The following is a 16,895-nucleotide window of genomic DNA, read 5'->3' as shown; positions in this document are numbered from 1 at the left end:
TTGAGCCACATTGACCTGATCCATGTCTTCACTCACTTCCACTCACATTTATGTACACCAGAGAGATCAGGCTAAACATTGGTCTCTTCAAAAAAAAACCAGCTGAAGCAGCAGTCATGTTTACAAATTTGGAGGGGGAAATACATGTTGCCTCAAGGAGAAATGGTCTCCTCTCCAGCCACTCATTATCAACATTAGCATTGTTTCAATATTCAGCTTCCTGGACATTGTTATTTCACAGGACATCATGTAGGAGAATTACAACTCTGTCACAGAGGATGTACTTCATGCAGAGTTGGTAAAATTCCTCAGAACCTACTGGTGCAGTTCCACACTGCCATCATCAAGAGCATCAGCCATTACTGTCTGGTTTGGTGCGGCATCCTCTCACAATATATAAAAACTACAGTGAACTGTCAGGTCAGCTAATAAAGTCATCACTGCAAGACATGTATGTGTCCAGGACAAAAAAAAAGGTGACGAAGATTTCATGAATTCCTTTTAACATGTTTCACTAGAATTGGCCGACCAGGGTGTTGTGGCTTCCCCACAGGACTTCAGGGCGAGTGGTCCCCGGCTCGAAACTGGCTGACTCCTTGCATACCTTCCACCTAGCTGGCAATTTGGCTCATAAACAGCCAAACATTCAAGAAAAAGCTATCAAGAGAAAATCTGTGGATGCTGGAAATCCAAGCAACACACACAAAATGCTGGAGGAACTCAGCAGGCCAGGCAGCATCAATGGAAAAAGAGTACAGCTGACATTTCAAGATGAAGCTCTTCAGCAGTACAGTTGAAAATTGAGTCAAGAAGAAAAGAAAAGCTTATGAAAGATTCAAAAAACTAGGTAATGATAGAGATTTAGAAAATTATAAGGCTAGCAGGAAGGAGTTTAAGAATGAAATTAAGAGAGCTAGAATGGGCCATGAGAAGACCTTGGTGAGCAGGATTAAGGAAAACTCCAAGGCATTCTACAAGTCTGTGAAGAGCAAGCGGATAAGATGTGAGAGAATAGGACCAATCAAGTGTGACAGTGGAAAAGAGTGTATGGAACCGAAGGAGATAGCAGAGATACTTATTGAATGCTTTGCTTCAGTATTTACTACGGAAAAAGACTTTGGTGATTGTTGGGATGACTTACAGTGGACTGAAAAGCTTGAATGTATAGACATTAAGAAAGAGGTTGTGCTGGAGCTTTTGGAAAGCATCAAGTTGGATAAGACACTGGGACCAGATGAGATATACCCCAGACTACTGTGGGAGGTGAGTGAGGAGATTGCTGAGCCTCTGGCGATGATCCTTGCATCATCAATGGGGATGGGAGAGGGTCCGAAGGACTGGAGGGTTGCAGCTGTTGTTCCCTTATTGAAGAAAGTGAGTAGAGATAGTCCAGGAAATTATAGACCAGTCAGTCTTACTTCAGTTGATGGAAAAGATCCTGAGAGGCAGGATTTAATAACATTGGGAGAGGTATAATATTATTAGGAATAGTCAGCATGGCTTTGTAAAAGGCAGGTTGTGCCTTACAAGCTTGATTGAATTTTTTGAGGATATGACTAAACCCGTTGATGAAGATAGAGCAGTAGATGTAGTATATATGGATTTCAACATAGCAATTGATAAGGTAACCCATGCAAGGCTTATTGAGAAAGTAAGGAGGCATGGGATCCAAGGGGACCTTGCTTTGTGGATCCAGAATTAGCTTGCCTACGGAAGGCAAAGAGTGGTTGTAGACAGGTCATATTCTGAATGGAAGTTGGTGACTAGTGGTGTGTCTCATGGATCTGTTCTGGGACCCCTTCATGATTTTTTATAAAAGACCTGGATGAGGAAGTGGAGGGATGGGTTAGTAAATTTTCTGATGACACAAAGGTTGTGGATAGTGTGGAGGGCTGTCAGAGGTTACAGCGGGACATCAATAGGATGCAAAACTGGGCTGAGAAGTGGCAGATAGAGTTCAACCCAGTTAAGTGTGAGATGGTTCATTTTAGTAGGTCAAATATGATGGCAGAATATAGTATTAATGGTAAGACTCTTCGCAGTGTGGAGGATCAGAAGGATCTTGGGGTCCGAGTCCATAGGACGCTCAAAGCTGCTGTGCAGGTTGACTCTGGTTAAGAATGCATACGGTGCACTGACTTTCATCAACCATGGGATTGAGTTTAAGAGCCAAGAGGTAATGTTGCAGCTATATAGGACCCTGGTCAGACCCCACTTGGAGTACTCTGCTCAGTTCTGGTCGCCTCACTACAGGAAGGATGTGGAAGCCATAGAAAGGGTGCAGAGGAGATTTACAAGGATGTTGCCTGGATTGGGGAGCATGCCTTACGAGAATAGGTTGAGTGGACTTGGCCTTTTTCCCTTGGAGCAATGGAGGATGAGAGGTGACCTGATAGAGGTGTATAAGATGATGACAGGAATTGATTGTGTGGATAGTCAGAGGGTTTTTCCCAGGGCTGAAATGGCTAACACAAGAGGGCAGAGTTTTAAGGTGCTTGGAAGTAGGTACAGAGGAGATGTCAGGGGAAAGTTTTTTTTACTCAGAGAGTGGTGAGTGGGTGGAATGGTCTGCCAGCAACGGTGATGGTGGCGGATACGATAGGGTCTTTTAAGAGACTCCTGGATAGGTACATGGAGCTTAGAATAATAGAGGGCTATGGGTAACCTGAGATAATTTCTAAAGTAAGTACATGTTTGGCACAGCATTGTGGGCCGAAGGACCTATATTGTGCTGTAAGTTTTCTATGTTTCTAGGTAATAAATCATTGTGGACACTGTCCATTCTGTAAACTGCCTTTTCCAAAAGCTGCTGTCTGGAAAGCACTGTAGGGCTACTAAAACAAGAACTTTATACCATCTTTAAAGTTTCTTCAGGCAGTTAGTCTGATCAACTATTCTCATCAACCTCCCACCTCCCTCTATTATCTCATCACTGCACTGCACCATAGACACTTTAAAACACTTTTTATAATGACGTTAACTTTGTAAATGCATGCGAGTATTTATGTATTTATAGACATTTTATTCCAAATCTGTACTTTAACCTTCAGGTTTTTTTAAAAGTAATTCTTTGTCCTTGTAATTGTTGACTGTTGTTTTGTTGCACATTGCTTCAACATCACAGCAAATTCTAATACATATAGAAGTATATGGCAAGTAAAGTTTGTTTATTTATTGAGATACAGTGTGGAATAGGCCCTTTGAGCCACAATTCCACAATTTAATCCTATGACAGGACAATCTACAATGTCCAATTAACTGGTACATCTTTGGACTGTAGGAAGAAACCAGAGCACCCGAGGGAATCGTACGCGGTCACAGGGAAAACACACAAACTCCTTCCAGGCAGCGGGGGGGGATTGAACCCTCGTCACCAGCACCAAAAAGCTTTATGCTAACCACTACACTACTGTGCTACACTTGATTCTTGAGTAAACTGGTTTTGGAGGTTGTGACCACTATGCTGAAGTGGATCATCTAAGTTATTGTAAAGTTTGCCCCTATGTTTCGGATTATGTTTAGTCTTATTGCTTGTTGGGGACAGGTTAGCAAATTTCAGAGCCTTAGGGTGAAAGTTATGTTGGGATCAGTGAACTGGCTGTGATTTTATTAGGGCCAGTTGGTGCCTTGTCTTTGGGGTATCTGTTTGTGGGCAGCGAGACCTTCACCTCTTGGGACCTCAGGGTCAACGTTATTGGAGTTTCAATGCCCAAGGCTCCCAGTGCTGGGTGTCCGGGTATCGGACAGAAAGCTTCAGGGTATGGATTGAGTGTGCATCGGCCAGTCATCTACTCACTCATTGCCGTTCTCCACAATGCGGACCAGCACAGCGATCCCATCCCTACTAATGAACTCCTGGGCAAAGGTGATGTCCTTGGAGAGAACAGCCAGCCCCTTCAGCGACTCAAAGCGAACGTCGTAGTTTCCACTCTGGATGCCGGTGTAGAGATTCTCTGCCTCTCGGCTCTGGAACCAGAAAGGAGACAAGCCAGTAGTCAGAGGAGTAGAGACACTGCTGAACAACAAGGAGGCTGTAGAAATAGAAATTTGGTCTGGGGAAGGTAGATCCGAGATTTATTTGAATGGCTTGCAGGGGGTTACTCACCCACCAACCTTGTGCTTGCTCGCCTGCATTGGCTTCCTTGCTTGTTCTGTCTCAATGAAGGCAGAACAGCACATGGGGCCAAACCAGTGCCTCACAATGCTAGCAACCTAGATTCAGTTCTGACCTCAGCTGCTGTCTGTGTGGATTTCCTCCCACATCCCAAGGACATCTGGGTAGGAGGTTACTTGGACACTGTAAATTGCCCTAATAAGAGTCTGGGGGGAATTGAGGGGAATAAAATAGGAATCGTGTTGGATTAATGGTTGCAGGGACTGTTTGCACATCACATGACTTTAAGTGATTGCTGGAATACAATCTTAACCTTGTTTTCGAATACTCCACTGGATTCATCCTCACTTTTCCTGTAATCCCCTCCAGCACCCAAACCCTTGGAGATCTCTGCACTCCACTAATTCCAGATCTCCATGACCTCACTCTGGCAAAAGCCCCTGTGCAGACCCCTCCCTCACCATCCTTCCTTGAACAAGAGGCCATTACTGGAGGTGTGGTCTCACCATCACTCAGCATTACCTCACTGCTTTTGCATCAATTTGCACTGCAATATACATTATTGTATATGCAGTCACGAGGATCCTCAGAAGCTCACAGTTCTAGATCCTCCCAGTGGACCTGCGTACCTCGTTCCCAGTTATTGAGCCAGTGTTTCACCACACTACTTGGTTACTTGCTGCAGCACTTGTTTTCACTTTCCATAATAACTTTTATCGACACTTCTCTGCAAATCTTAGCGCATTCACAGGATCCTCTTTATACACAACACATGATTCTTTATTAGAGTTCTTTCAAATTCTTCAAATGTCATTCCCCTTTCACAAAATCGCACTGACTTTGACCTTGAATTTTTCTAATTTCACAGCCATAACATCTAACATTTTCTCACTGACAGATGGTCAAGCCAGCTGGCCCATGGGTACTTGCTTTCTGCCTCCCTCAATTTTTTTGGATAAAGGAATTACATTTAATATTTCCCAATTTCATTGAACTTTCCCCAAAATCTAGATGATTTAGGAAAATTAAAACCGACTTACCCAGTATCTCACCAATTGTTTCTATAAGGTCTCAGAGACTTGCTTGTATACACTTTAATAATTTGCACTGTACAGCGACCCTGGCATTTTTAGTAATTTTCCCAGAGTTTCTTCCTCCCTCACTCCCAATTCAAAGTTCAAAGTAAATATATTATTGAAGTATGTACTCGTATGTCATGTACTACCTTGAGATTCATTTTCTTGGAGACATTTACAGGAAAATAAAGGAACAATAGAATTTGAGAAACTAAATAACAAAGACAATCATGCAAAAGACAAAATATGCAAATAATAACATTCCCAATGGACAAGTATTTCTGAGGTGTTTTCATCTTCCATGGTTTAAAACAAAGATGCAAGATACTCATTTTATTCATCTGCCAGCTTATTTCCTACAGACTCACTTTCTATACAACTAACAGTCATCTTCATAACTTGAAACTTCTCTAAAATTCAATAGGAACTCTTACAACCTGTATTTCTGATGAGATTTATTGCATCTTTAAATTTTACCTTTCCTGATAATCTTTTAGCCATTCATTTCCACCCAGTCTCCTGCCCTTAATCAATCAGGGTTAACAATAAATGATGCTATTTCCTGTGACATCCACACCCTGTGAATGAACCAGTGAGATTCCTAAACCCTGCAAATCCATCAGGAGCAGACAAGCCTGCTTCAGGAGAGTGCAGACGGTCGTGTATAGCTTCAAAGCTCTTTCAGTGGTAGGACCTGGTCATACTTCTAAAAATGTGAGTCCCACAGCAATAACTATTTACTATATTGGAATTTAAATATGGCTGATCATCCATGGTTAAATTTCAAGGTACAATGATTCTTTGGAATTATCTATCTAGGAGATTGCGGGGAATCGAGTGATAAGGAGTTAGAACAGGAAAATGATGCTGAGTTTACAGAGTGGCTATGATCTTATGGAATGGTAAAGGAGGACAAGGGAGCCATTGACCAACTCTTGACATATCTTTTTGGCTGGAGAAAACACACACACACACACACACACACACACACACACACACACACACACACACACACACACACACACACACACACACACACACACACACACACACACACACACACACACACACACACACACACACACACACACACACACCCCCCCCCCCCCCCCCCCCCCTCATTTCCCTAGCCCTTTCAATTTATCCTTCCAGTAGTTAAGTGGTCCCCCTTCAACAAGTTCTGCCGCTGGGAGCTGGGAGCTGCTGATCAGCGTACTCAATGTCCTGACGAACCATAACGCAGAAAATAATCTCTCCCAATATCCCACCCGCAACATCAGTCAGGGTTTTAAATTTCTATTGCAAAGCACATCAAAAAACACAGACGTTTGTGCTTTAGAAAATACAAATACTTCAAAACATTTTTTCATTGGAACATTTCATTTTCATTTTTGTCTTTTCTGCAGAGTTTTATCTCATTGTTTAATATTTCCTTCTGCAGTAACCTTTTAGCATTTTCGACCTGCCCTTTAGAGATGGACAATAAATCTACCACAATGATCAAAAGCATAATAATGATAAAAAGGGATTTTTCCTGCCAATTGGGACCGCTGCAGTACTTCTGATGTACACCAGGGGCCGCACTCGAGACTACTGGGACCTCGCTCTGAGCTGGTGCTTGACAGATTCTTTGCACAGCATGTACTTTTACAGATCAGCTTAACCTTATAGACTACACTGTGCTAGCATTCACATGACCAAAATGTGAGGAGAGAGAGGTAATGAGAAACACAAAATAATTCTAGAGTCAGAGTCATAGAGTTATACAGAACCTTTCTTTTCAGTCCTGATGAAGGGTCTCGGCCTGAAACTTGGACTGTTAACTCTTTTCCATAGATGCTGCCAGGCCTGCTGAGTTCCTCCACCATTTATTTGTGTTGCTTTATGCAGCACAGAAACAGGGCACTTGGCCCAACTCATCCACTTGACCAGGATAGCCTTATTTGCCCCACATCCCTTTAAAATTCTAAACCTTTCCAATCTACATACCTGTCCAAATGTCTTTTAAATGCTGTAGTCATGCCCGCCTCTACCACTTCCTCTGGGCAGCGTGTTCTATAAACCCATCACTCTCTGTACAAAAAACTCACCCTTCTTACCTTGGGCCTACATACATATCGTGTCTCTCCCCTCCCTCTCGCCCTCTCACCAAGTTAGAGGCTAAAGGGCAGATATGGAATAAGATGTGCATAAATAAATACCGGCATATATTTACAATGTAATAGCATTATAAAAAGAGGTTTAAAGTGCCATGACTGAGGTAATGCATGGAGGGGGTGGGAGGGGGAGGCTAACTAGAATGGTTGATGAGATTAACTGCCTGGGAGAAGAAATTTTAAGATGGTGTAAAGTTTTTGTTTTCATAGTACCATAACACTTTCTAGAAAGGAGCATACATGCCTACACCAAAAATGCACATGCTTGCATAGACACAAACTTACAGCACATACACAGGTGGGCCCGGACACACAGGTCTGCAAATGCATGTGTGTGTGTGCACACATATCTGTATATACACTCATACACACACATACTTCAATATAGACCTGTATACACATATACACACACCCGTATACACACACACATACGTGCATATAATTAAATAGACCTGTACACATACACACACACCTGTATACACACACTCATACATGCATATAATTAAATAGACCGGTACACATACACACACACACCTGTATACACACACTCATACATGCATATAATTAAATAGACCGGTACACATACACACACACACCTGTATACACACACTCATACATGCATATATATTTGATACGGCATCAAAGACTTTTGCAAATGCACGATGGAGGACTTTCTGACTGGTTGCGTGTTATGGAGTCTGCCTGGTATGGGGACTCCAATGCACAGAATTGAAAGAGGCTGCAGAGGTTGTAGACTCAACCAGCAACACCACGGATAACACACTCCCTGCCACGGAGGACATCTTCAAGAAGGCGATATCCATCATTAAAGTCAGTTACCGTACGAGACGTGCCCTCTTCTCATTACTACCATCGGGGAGGAGGTTCATTAACCTAAAGACCACACTCCATGTCTTCCCCTCTGCCATCAGACTTCTGAAGAGCCCATGAACACTATTCCTCTGGTGCACTATTTAATTTTGTCTTGGGCAAAAACATATCATACATCAGGTGATAATCTGATTCTGATTGAGGTGGGTTTTGAGGAATAACTTGGAGGAGTGAGGAGAGAATATCAGAGCTGCAGAAAAGGCCCACCCCAACCCCCTCTCCCTGAAGGTGGAGTAATTACAGGGAAGAATGTGAAGAATGCTGAAATGAAGCATTTCTGATCTCTGGAACTGGAGAAGCAAATTCAGAAATCAGAAATGTAAAGGGACTTGGGAGTCATAGAGAAGTACAGCACAGAAACAGGCCCTTCAGCCCATCTAGTCCATGTCAGAAACTATTTAATCGCTTAATACAGGATTTCCTAAAGGTTAGTCAATGTTAGCATTCATCTTGAGAGGACTAGAATATAAAAGCAAGGATGTAATGCAGCAGCTTTATAAGTCATTGGTCAGACTGCACTTGGAGTGTTGTGAGCAGTTTTGGTCCCTTGGATGTGCTCGCATTGGAGAGGATCGAAAGAAGTTCCATGAGAATGGTCTTAGGATTGAAAGGTACGAGGAGCTTTTGATGGCTCTGAGCCTGTACTTGCTGGAGTTTAGAAGAGTGAAAGAGGATCTGATTGAAACCCATCAGATATTGAAAGGCCTGGATAGAGTGGTCGCAGAGAGGATGTTTCCAATGGTGAGGGAGTCTAGATTCAGCAGGCACAGCCTCAGAACAAAATATGTCCCTTTAGAGCAGAGATGAGGAGGAATTTCTTTAGCCAGAGGATGGTGAATCTATGGAATTCATTCCTAAAGACAGCTGTGGAGACCAAGTCATTGGATATACTTGAAGTGCAGATTGATAGGCTCTTGATTCGTGATGGTGTCAAAGGTTCTGGGGAGAATGGGGTTGAGAGGGATAATAAACCTGCATGACGGAATGGTAGAGCAGACACGACGGGCTGATGTGCCTAATCCTGCTCCAATGTCTTCTGCTCTTATGGAGGGGAGACAGGGGTAGGAAAAGCCTGAGCCCTGGAAGTGAAGACAAAAACCAGCACTGGCTAACATGATGCAGCCAATGAAGGGCAACAGATTGGAACGGTTGGAGAGGGATCCCCAAGGGAGATGGCCAGCCTCAGTTATCCACGGCTTCGTCTCTGTTAGCAGAGTGGGCTCAACACATCACAGTGGAGCCTGCCCTCCTTGTATCTATCTCACTGCCTCCAGCATTATCAAAGACACACCCTCCACAGACATTCCCTCTTCTCCCCTCTCCCGAGTACAATTCAAAGCCCAAAGGCACGTGGCACGTAGCACTCAGCTCAAGGACTGCTTCTACCCCGTTAGAGTAAATGTTTCCCAAGTACAAGATGGACTCTTGACTTGATAATCTGCCTTGTTTTACTATTTACCTGGACTGCACTTTCCCTGTAGCTGTTACACTTTATTCTGTATTGTTCGTGTTTTCCCTTGTTACAGCTCACTGCACTGTGTAAGCAGCATGCATCCTTTCACCATATCTTGCTGCACACAACAGTAATGACCCAGTTCCGATGCTCTCAGAGGATCAGCACGATCCCCACAACTAGAGCCACACACACCCCTCCCCCCCGCTGGAGGAACTCAGCAGGTCAGGCAGCATCTATGGAAATGAATAAAGAGTTGACATTTCATCGGGACATCACAAACAAATGACCTGTCATCAAAACCCAACTCAGAAGGACAGACAGAGTGTACCAGAGGCAGTTGACTCCTATGGGTCAGTGTGTTGGCAGCCACAAAATGAGAAGGGTACACAGGCACCTGCCGTAGGTGGAGTAGGGAAGCCAGGGTGGAGTTTCCTTCTTCATCTGAAATGCCGAGACGGATCCATGGGGTCGGCTTGAAAATTGTTATGCTTCTATCCCAAACTTCCTGACTGGGAAGATCCGGCTGACTGAACTGGGGAAAGTTTGTGGACACCTGAATTTGGTAACAGGAGCAGGTCTGCTGGTACTCAGCTGGGGAGGGACTTACCGGAGCCGTTGCCAGGCGCAGAATGCTGCCATTCTTAATTTCATGGCGATTCTGTAATGAGAAAATGGAGAGTGAGTTGCAGATGGGGTGGGAGGGAAGGAGAGGATCGGTGGGGGGGGGAAGTGAGGGTCCGGGGAGGGGAGAGGGGCCGGGGGGGTGAGGAGAGGATCCGGAGGGGAGGGAGGAGAGGGTCCGGCAGAGGCAGAGAGTTTGGGGGGGGGGGGGCAAGATGTGGGATGTGGGAGGAACCCAGAGCAGTAGGGGGAAACATACGCAGTCATATGGAGAGCATGCAAACAGACAGCACCGGAGGTCAGGATCGAACATGGCTCTCCACCCTTTAACTCCCTACGTACAGCCCCCAAAATTCAGTTTAAAGATTTAAAACATTAGCTTTATTTGTCACGTGTACACTGAAACACGCAGTGAAATGTGTCACTAGCATCAGGGATGTGCTGGGGCAGCCCTGAAGTGTTACCATGCTTCTGGCACTAACACGGCAGGCCTACAGCTCACTAGCCCTGAATGTACATGTTTGGAATGCGGGAGGATACCAGGGCACCCAGACGAAGCACACACAGTCGTGGGGAGAACATACAGACAGCAGTGGGAATTGAAACTTGTTCTTACAGTTGGTGTGTTGTAAAGCGTTGTGCTAACTGCTACACTACCCTTTCCCAATCTTTACTCAATTATATCTCTGTGAGCTGGTTCTTTTCACACCTCCAATTCATGCAGGTTCTGCAAAAACCCTTCTTGTTCACTCTTACCCTGAATAATTGAGCCTGCCAACCTAACCTACCCTAAGACCAATCGAACTCTATTCTTCTATCATCCATGCGTCCATCTAAGTGTTTCTTATATGCCTCTAATGTATCTGCTTCTACCACCACCCCACACAAGGCATTCCACACATCCTGCACTCTGTAAAAACTTACGCCTGACACCTCCCTCCAGTCACCATCAAATTATGCTCCCTGATATTAGTCATCTCCATCCTGGGAAAAAGTCTCTGTTTGCCCACTCTATTGAAGTCTCTTATCTTGTACATGTCTATGAAGTCACCCCTCACCCTCCTTCACCCCAAAGAGAAAAGCCTTAGCTCACTCAACCTATCTTCACAAGACAAGCTCTCTAATCCAGGCAGTATCCTGGTAAATCTCCTCTGCACCCTCTCTAATGCTTCCACATCTTTTCTAAAGTGAGGCAATCTTGGCAGCCTTCTTTCTTCAAGAGCCAACATTGACCTTGAAATAAATTGCAAAATAGCCTGTGTGAGTGGAGCTTTTGCCAGGCTGAGAAAGAGGGTCTTTAGCGAACTGCAGAACGCACATCCTGATGGTCTGTTTATTGTTGCCGGTGATTTTAACCACGCAAACCTTAAGTCAGTGCTCCCCAAATTCCATCAGTATGTGGACTTTGCAACAAGGGGGGAGAACGCATTGGACCTGGTTTACACAAACATTCCCGCCCCCACCTCAGACCACATCTCTGTTATGCTAATCCCAGCATATAGACCACTCGTCAGGCACTCCAGACCAGTTCAGAAGCAGGTGAAAACCTGGCCAGCAGGAGCCATCTCTGCTCTTCAAGACTGCTTTGAGAACACTGACTGGCACATGTTCAGGGAGGCTGCAACCGATGGCGACACTACCAACTTAGAGGAGTACACAGCATCGGTGACCAGCTACATCAGCAAGTGCATTGATGATGTTACTCTGTCCAAGACCATCACTATACGTGCCAGCCAGAAGCCATGGATGACCGCAGAGGTGTGTGCGCTACTGAGGTCCCGTGACTCCGCCTTCAGAGCAGGCGACAAGGCAGCTTTAACAACAGCAAGGGCCAAACTGTCCCGAGCCATCAGAGGGGCAAAGCGTGCACATGCCCAGCGAATCCAGTTACTTCCAGGACAGCGGCGACACGCGGCGCATGTGGAAGGGCATCCAGGACATCACCAATTACAAGATAACATCACCTGACTGTGCAAGTGATGCCTCCCTCCCAAATGCGGTGAATAACTTCTACGCCCGGTTTGAGGCAGAAAATGATGTGGCAGCGAGGAAGTCCACCTCTCCTGCGAATGACCAGGTGCTGTGTCTCTCCGTGGCCGACGTGAGAAGAATCCTGTGCAGGGTCAACCCACGGAAGGCTGCTGGACCAGACAACATCCCTGGTAGAGTGCTCAGAGGATGTGCAGACCAGCTAGCAGATGTTCTCACTGACATCTTCAACATCTCCCTGAGCAGCGCCACCATTCCAACGTGCTTCAAGGCCGCCACCATCGTCCCCGTGCCGAAGAAGTCTTCAGTGTTCTGCCTAAATGACTACCGTCCTGTTGCACTTACATCCATCATCATGAAGTGTTTCGAGTGGCTTGTCATGAGGCATATGAAGACCCTGCTGCCTCCCTCACTGGACCCCCTGCAGTTTGCGTACTGTCCCAACCGCTCAACAGATGACACCATTGCCACCACCCTCCACCTGGCCCTAACCCACCTGGACAAAAAAGACACATACGTTCGGATGCTGTTCATAGACTTCAGTTCAGCATTCAACACAATCATCCCTCAGAAACTGATTGGAAAGCTGAGCCTATTGGGCCTGAACACCTCCCTCTGCAACTGGATCCTAGACTTCCTGACTGGGAGATCTCAGTCAGTCCGGATCGGGAGCAGCATCTCCAACACCACCACACTGAGCACGGGGGCTCCCCAGGGTTGTGTGCTCAGTCCACTGCTGTTCACTCTGCTAACTCATGACTGTGCTGCAACACACAGCTCGAACCATATCATCAAGTTCGCCGATGACACCACCGTGGTGGGGCTCATCAGCAAGAACGACGAGTCAGCTTACAGAAAGGAGGTGCAGCGGCTAACGGACTGGTGCAGAGCCAACAAACTGTCTCTGAATGTGAACAAAACAAAAGAGATGGTTGTTGACTTCAGGAGGGCACGGAGCAACCACACCCCGCTGAACATCGACGGCTCCTCAGTAGAGATTGTAAAGAGTACCAAATTTCTTGGTGTTCACCTGACGGAGCATCTCACCTGGTCCCTCAACACCAGCTCCATAGCAAAGAAAGCCCAGCAGCGTCTCTACTTTTTGCGAAGGCTGAGGAAAGTCCATCTCCCACCCCCCATCCTCATCACATTCTACAGGGGTTGTATTGAGAGCATCCTGAGCAACTGCATTACTGCCTGGTTCGGAAATTGCACCATCTCGGATCACAAGATCCTGCAGCGGATAGTGAGGACAGCTGAGAAGACCATCGGGGTCTCTCTTCCCGCCATCACGGATATTTACACCTCACGCTGCATCTGCAAAGGAAACAGCATTATGAAGGACCCCACGCACCCCTCATACAATCCCTTCTCCCTCCTGCCGTCTGAAGAGTCGTTAGAAGATTGAGGGGGGATCTTATTGAAACGTAAAAAATTCTAAAGGGATTGGACAGGCTAGATGCAGGAAGATTGTTTCCGATGTTGGGGAAGTCCAGAACGAGGGGTCACAGAGGACCTAGATGAGGAAAAACTTCTTCACACAGAGAGTGGTGAATCTGTGGAATTCTCTGCCACAGGAAACAGTTGATGCCGGTTCATTGGCTATATTTAAGAGGAAGTTAGATATGGCCCTTGTGACTAAAGGGATCGGGGGTATGGAGAGAAAGCAGGTACAGGGTTCTGAGTTGGATGATCAGCCATGATCATACTGAATGGCGGTGCAGGCTCAAAGGGCCGAATGGCCTACTCCTGTACCTATTTTCTATGTTTCTATGTCTGGGAAAAGGCTCCGAAGCATTCGGGCTCTTACGACCAGACTATATAACAGTTTCTTCCCCCAAGCTATCAGACTCCTCAATACCCGAAGCCTGGACTGACACCTTGCCCTACTGTCCTGTTTATTATTTATTGTAATGTCTGCACTGTTTTTGTGCACTTTATGCAGTCCAGTGTAGGTCTGTAGTCTAGTATAGCTTTCTCTGTTTTTTTTATTACGTAGTTCAGTCTAGTTTTTGTACTGTGTCATGTGAACCATGGTCCTGAAAAACATTGTCTCATTTTTACTATGCACTGTACCAGCAGTTATGGTCGAAATGACAATAAAAGTTGACTTGACTTGACTTGAAAGATCGGGATATCAAGACGAACACTAAGCTTCTGGTCTATAAAGCAATGAGTGATCGCTGATGATGAGATGATGACATGCTTATTTAAAAAAATTATTTATTATAAATATTTTATCCTCAGTGCCTCATAATTGATTACAATGATCATGTAATCGCCTCATCTCTTGCTAACCCACCGTTCTCTTAAACTTAGCTGGAAGCATGTTATCATCATTGAAAAGTAATGTGGCATTTCTGAATTGGACATACATATCATGAGAAATCTGAAGACATTGTGTTATTTCCAGGCCTGCCTCCCCTATTATTGCCAGTCACTATTGTAGAGCAGTTAGCTAGTATGATCCCTATACTCTAATCACACAGTGATACAGTTGCTGTGAGTTACCGTACACTGATCAATGGGGTAAATTTCAAAATCTGTCCTTTTGAATGGCCTTGACTGCAGTTTTCTAGGGTACAGCCCAAACACAATATCGCTGCCCCACTTTGTACCTTCAGGACGAGAGTCAGGTTTTCCCGTGAGCTATGATGATGTCATACTTTCCCCTATATTAACAAAAAATGATTGACCATAGACGTGAATCCATAATGAGACTGGCAGAAGTAAACCAAATAAAAATGAAGTATAGACAGTAAAGTGTGGAGTATCTGAAATAGGGATTTATATCAGCACCAAGCAACCAACAGCAGCCAATGGTCTGTTGTGTGAAAATGTTTTTCAAATGAGGCAATGAAACCATCCAGATCTCTTGAACATTTGAAGAGAATACACTCTGATAAAGCAAACAAGAACTTGGCTAATTTTCAGTTACTTTGTGGAAACTTTCAGAAACTGAAAACACTTCAAAACGCGTGTACTTAACAAAATAGCAATGGGATGCATGCTGCATTGCTCATTGCTGAACCTGGAAAGCCCCAAATGGAGAAGAACTGATTCTGCCAGCAGTAAGGGAGGTTCTGAGTACAGTTTTGCATTAGTCACAACACCAAATAATTACAATTATTCTGCTCAGTGACAACTGTTTTCAAAGATGAACAGATGAAATGTCTGAGAATGTGGAAGATACATTGTGCAACATGCTTAGCACAACAGAATTTGCTCTGCAGTTGGATGAGTCAACGTTGCCAGGCAATGAAACTTTTCTTCTTAGTTATGCTCACTTCATAAAAGATGAAAGCATGGTTCAAGAGTTGATAGTCACAAGTGGACTAGAAACAGAAATTAAGGGGGCAGTCAATATTTCAGATTGTTGAGCAATTTTTCAAAGAGGACATTCCACTCACCAACATTCTTTGAAGACTTGAAAGCTTCATTCACTAAGCAACAAGAATATTAGGCATGACATTACTTATTTGACAGAATTATTTGCAAAGTTTAATGAAATTAGTCTTCAATTGCAAGGAAATTATGTGAATCTTAGAGTCAAATTGGTCATGTCCACATTTCTGTCCAAGTTAACCCAATTTAAGTGCAACATTAGCCATTGCAAGCTTTTCCAATGTCCGAGCCTCTCTGAATTGGAAAAGAAAGGAAGAATACCAGATGATGATCTTCAAGTTCACTGTGCCCACTAGTGTGAGCTGCATAAAGACGTGACAGAGCGATTAGAGGATCTTCTCCCAACTGGGTAATAAATGCATTCCTGATCACCTGCAATGAGGAACTAGCAGGTAAGATGGAAGAAGAACTGGACTCACTGAAATTGACTGAGCTGAAACCAAGGTTCAAATAAATCATATCAAGACTATAAGGAGGTTGCTGGGACAGGCAGCAGATGAAGGCTATGGGAGTGGTGAGTTTGATAAGGCAGTTGGTGGGGGCACTGGGGGGGGGGGGGAGAGATTACTAGGACATGGGAGGACTCCTGGAGGTTGCAAGGACAGGTAGTGTTGGGGTGGATAAATGGACAGGGAGAAGTGCTACAGGTGACCTGAGGGCACTGGTACAAAAGGTCGTGCCTCGTTTCAGAACCGTAGTTGCAGTCATTCACTTCAATATCTCCAAAGAGATACACTTTGCTCACTGAGACTAATGCCTGACATCCAGAACACACCTACCCCTCTGACTAAGGGTGAAGGGGAAAGGACTCTGACAAGCTCCCGACCACCATAAAACCCACACACAACCCCTTCCCTCACCCCTCCAGTGCCCCTCACTGTTTCTGTGATGTATCTGAACCCCCCTCCCGTCTCACCCATCGCCCCTCACCGTTTCAGTGATGTATCTGAACCCCCCCATCTCACCCATCGCCCCTCACTGTTTCTGTGATGTATCTGAACCCCCCTCCCGTCTCACCCAGTGCCCCTCACCGATTCTGTGATGTATCTGAACCCCCCTCCCGTCCCACCCATCGCCTCTCACCGTTTCTGTGATGTATCTGAACCCCCCTCCCGTCTCACCCAGTGCCCCTCACCGTTTCTGTGATGTATATGAACCCCCTCCCGTCTCACCCATCGCCCCTTACC

The 16,895-nt window shown here is 45.1% G+C and overlaps 1 protein-coding gene across 2 annotated transcripts in view; it reads right to left on the bottom strand.

Annotated features, from left to right (window-relative positions):
- Positions 1–16,895, bottom strand: part of elmo3 (engulfment and cell motility 3) — a 161,715-nt gene that overhangs the window by 79,438 nt on the left and 65,382 nt on the right. For both annotated transcript variants that reach the window (XM_073069708.1, XM_073069709.1), the window contains exons 5-6: positions 10,301–10,351; positions 3,797–3,966 (exon numbers count right to left, since the gene is read on the bottom strand). In XM_073069708.1, the coding sequence (XP_072925809.1) occupies positions 3,797–3,966; positions 10,301–10,351 (221 nt within the window). The remainder of the gene's footprint in view (positions 1–3,796; positions 3,967–10,300; positions 10,352–16,895) is intronic.

This window comes from Hemitrygon akajei, chromosome 17, assembly GCF_048418815.1.
Source record: "Hemitrygon akajei chromosome 17, sHemAka1.3, whole genome shotgun sequence".
Classification (NCBI taxonomy): domain Eukaryota; kingdom Metazoa; phylum Chordata; class Chondrichthyes; order Myliobatiformes; family Dasyatidae; genus Hemitrygon; species Hemitrygon akajei.
The sequence above is the reverse complement of the archived record's forward strand: the minus strand, read 5'-3'. Positions and strand labels throughout refer to the sequence as shown.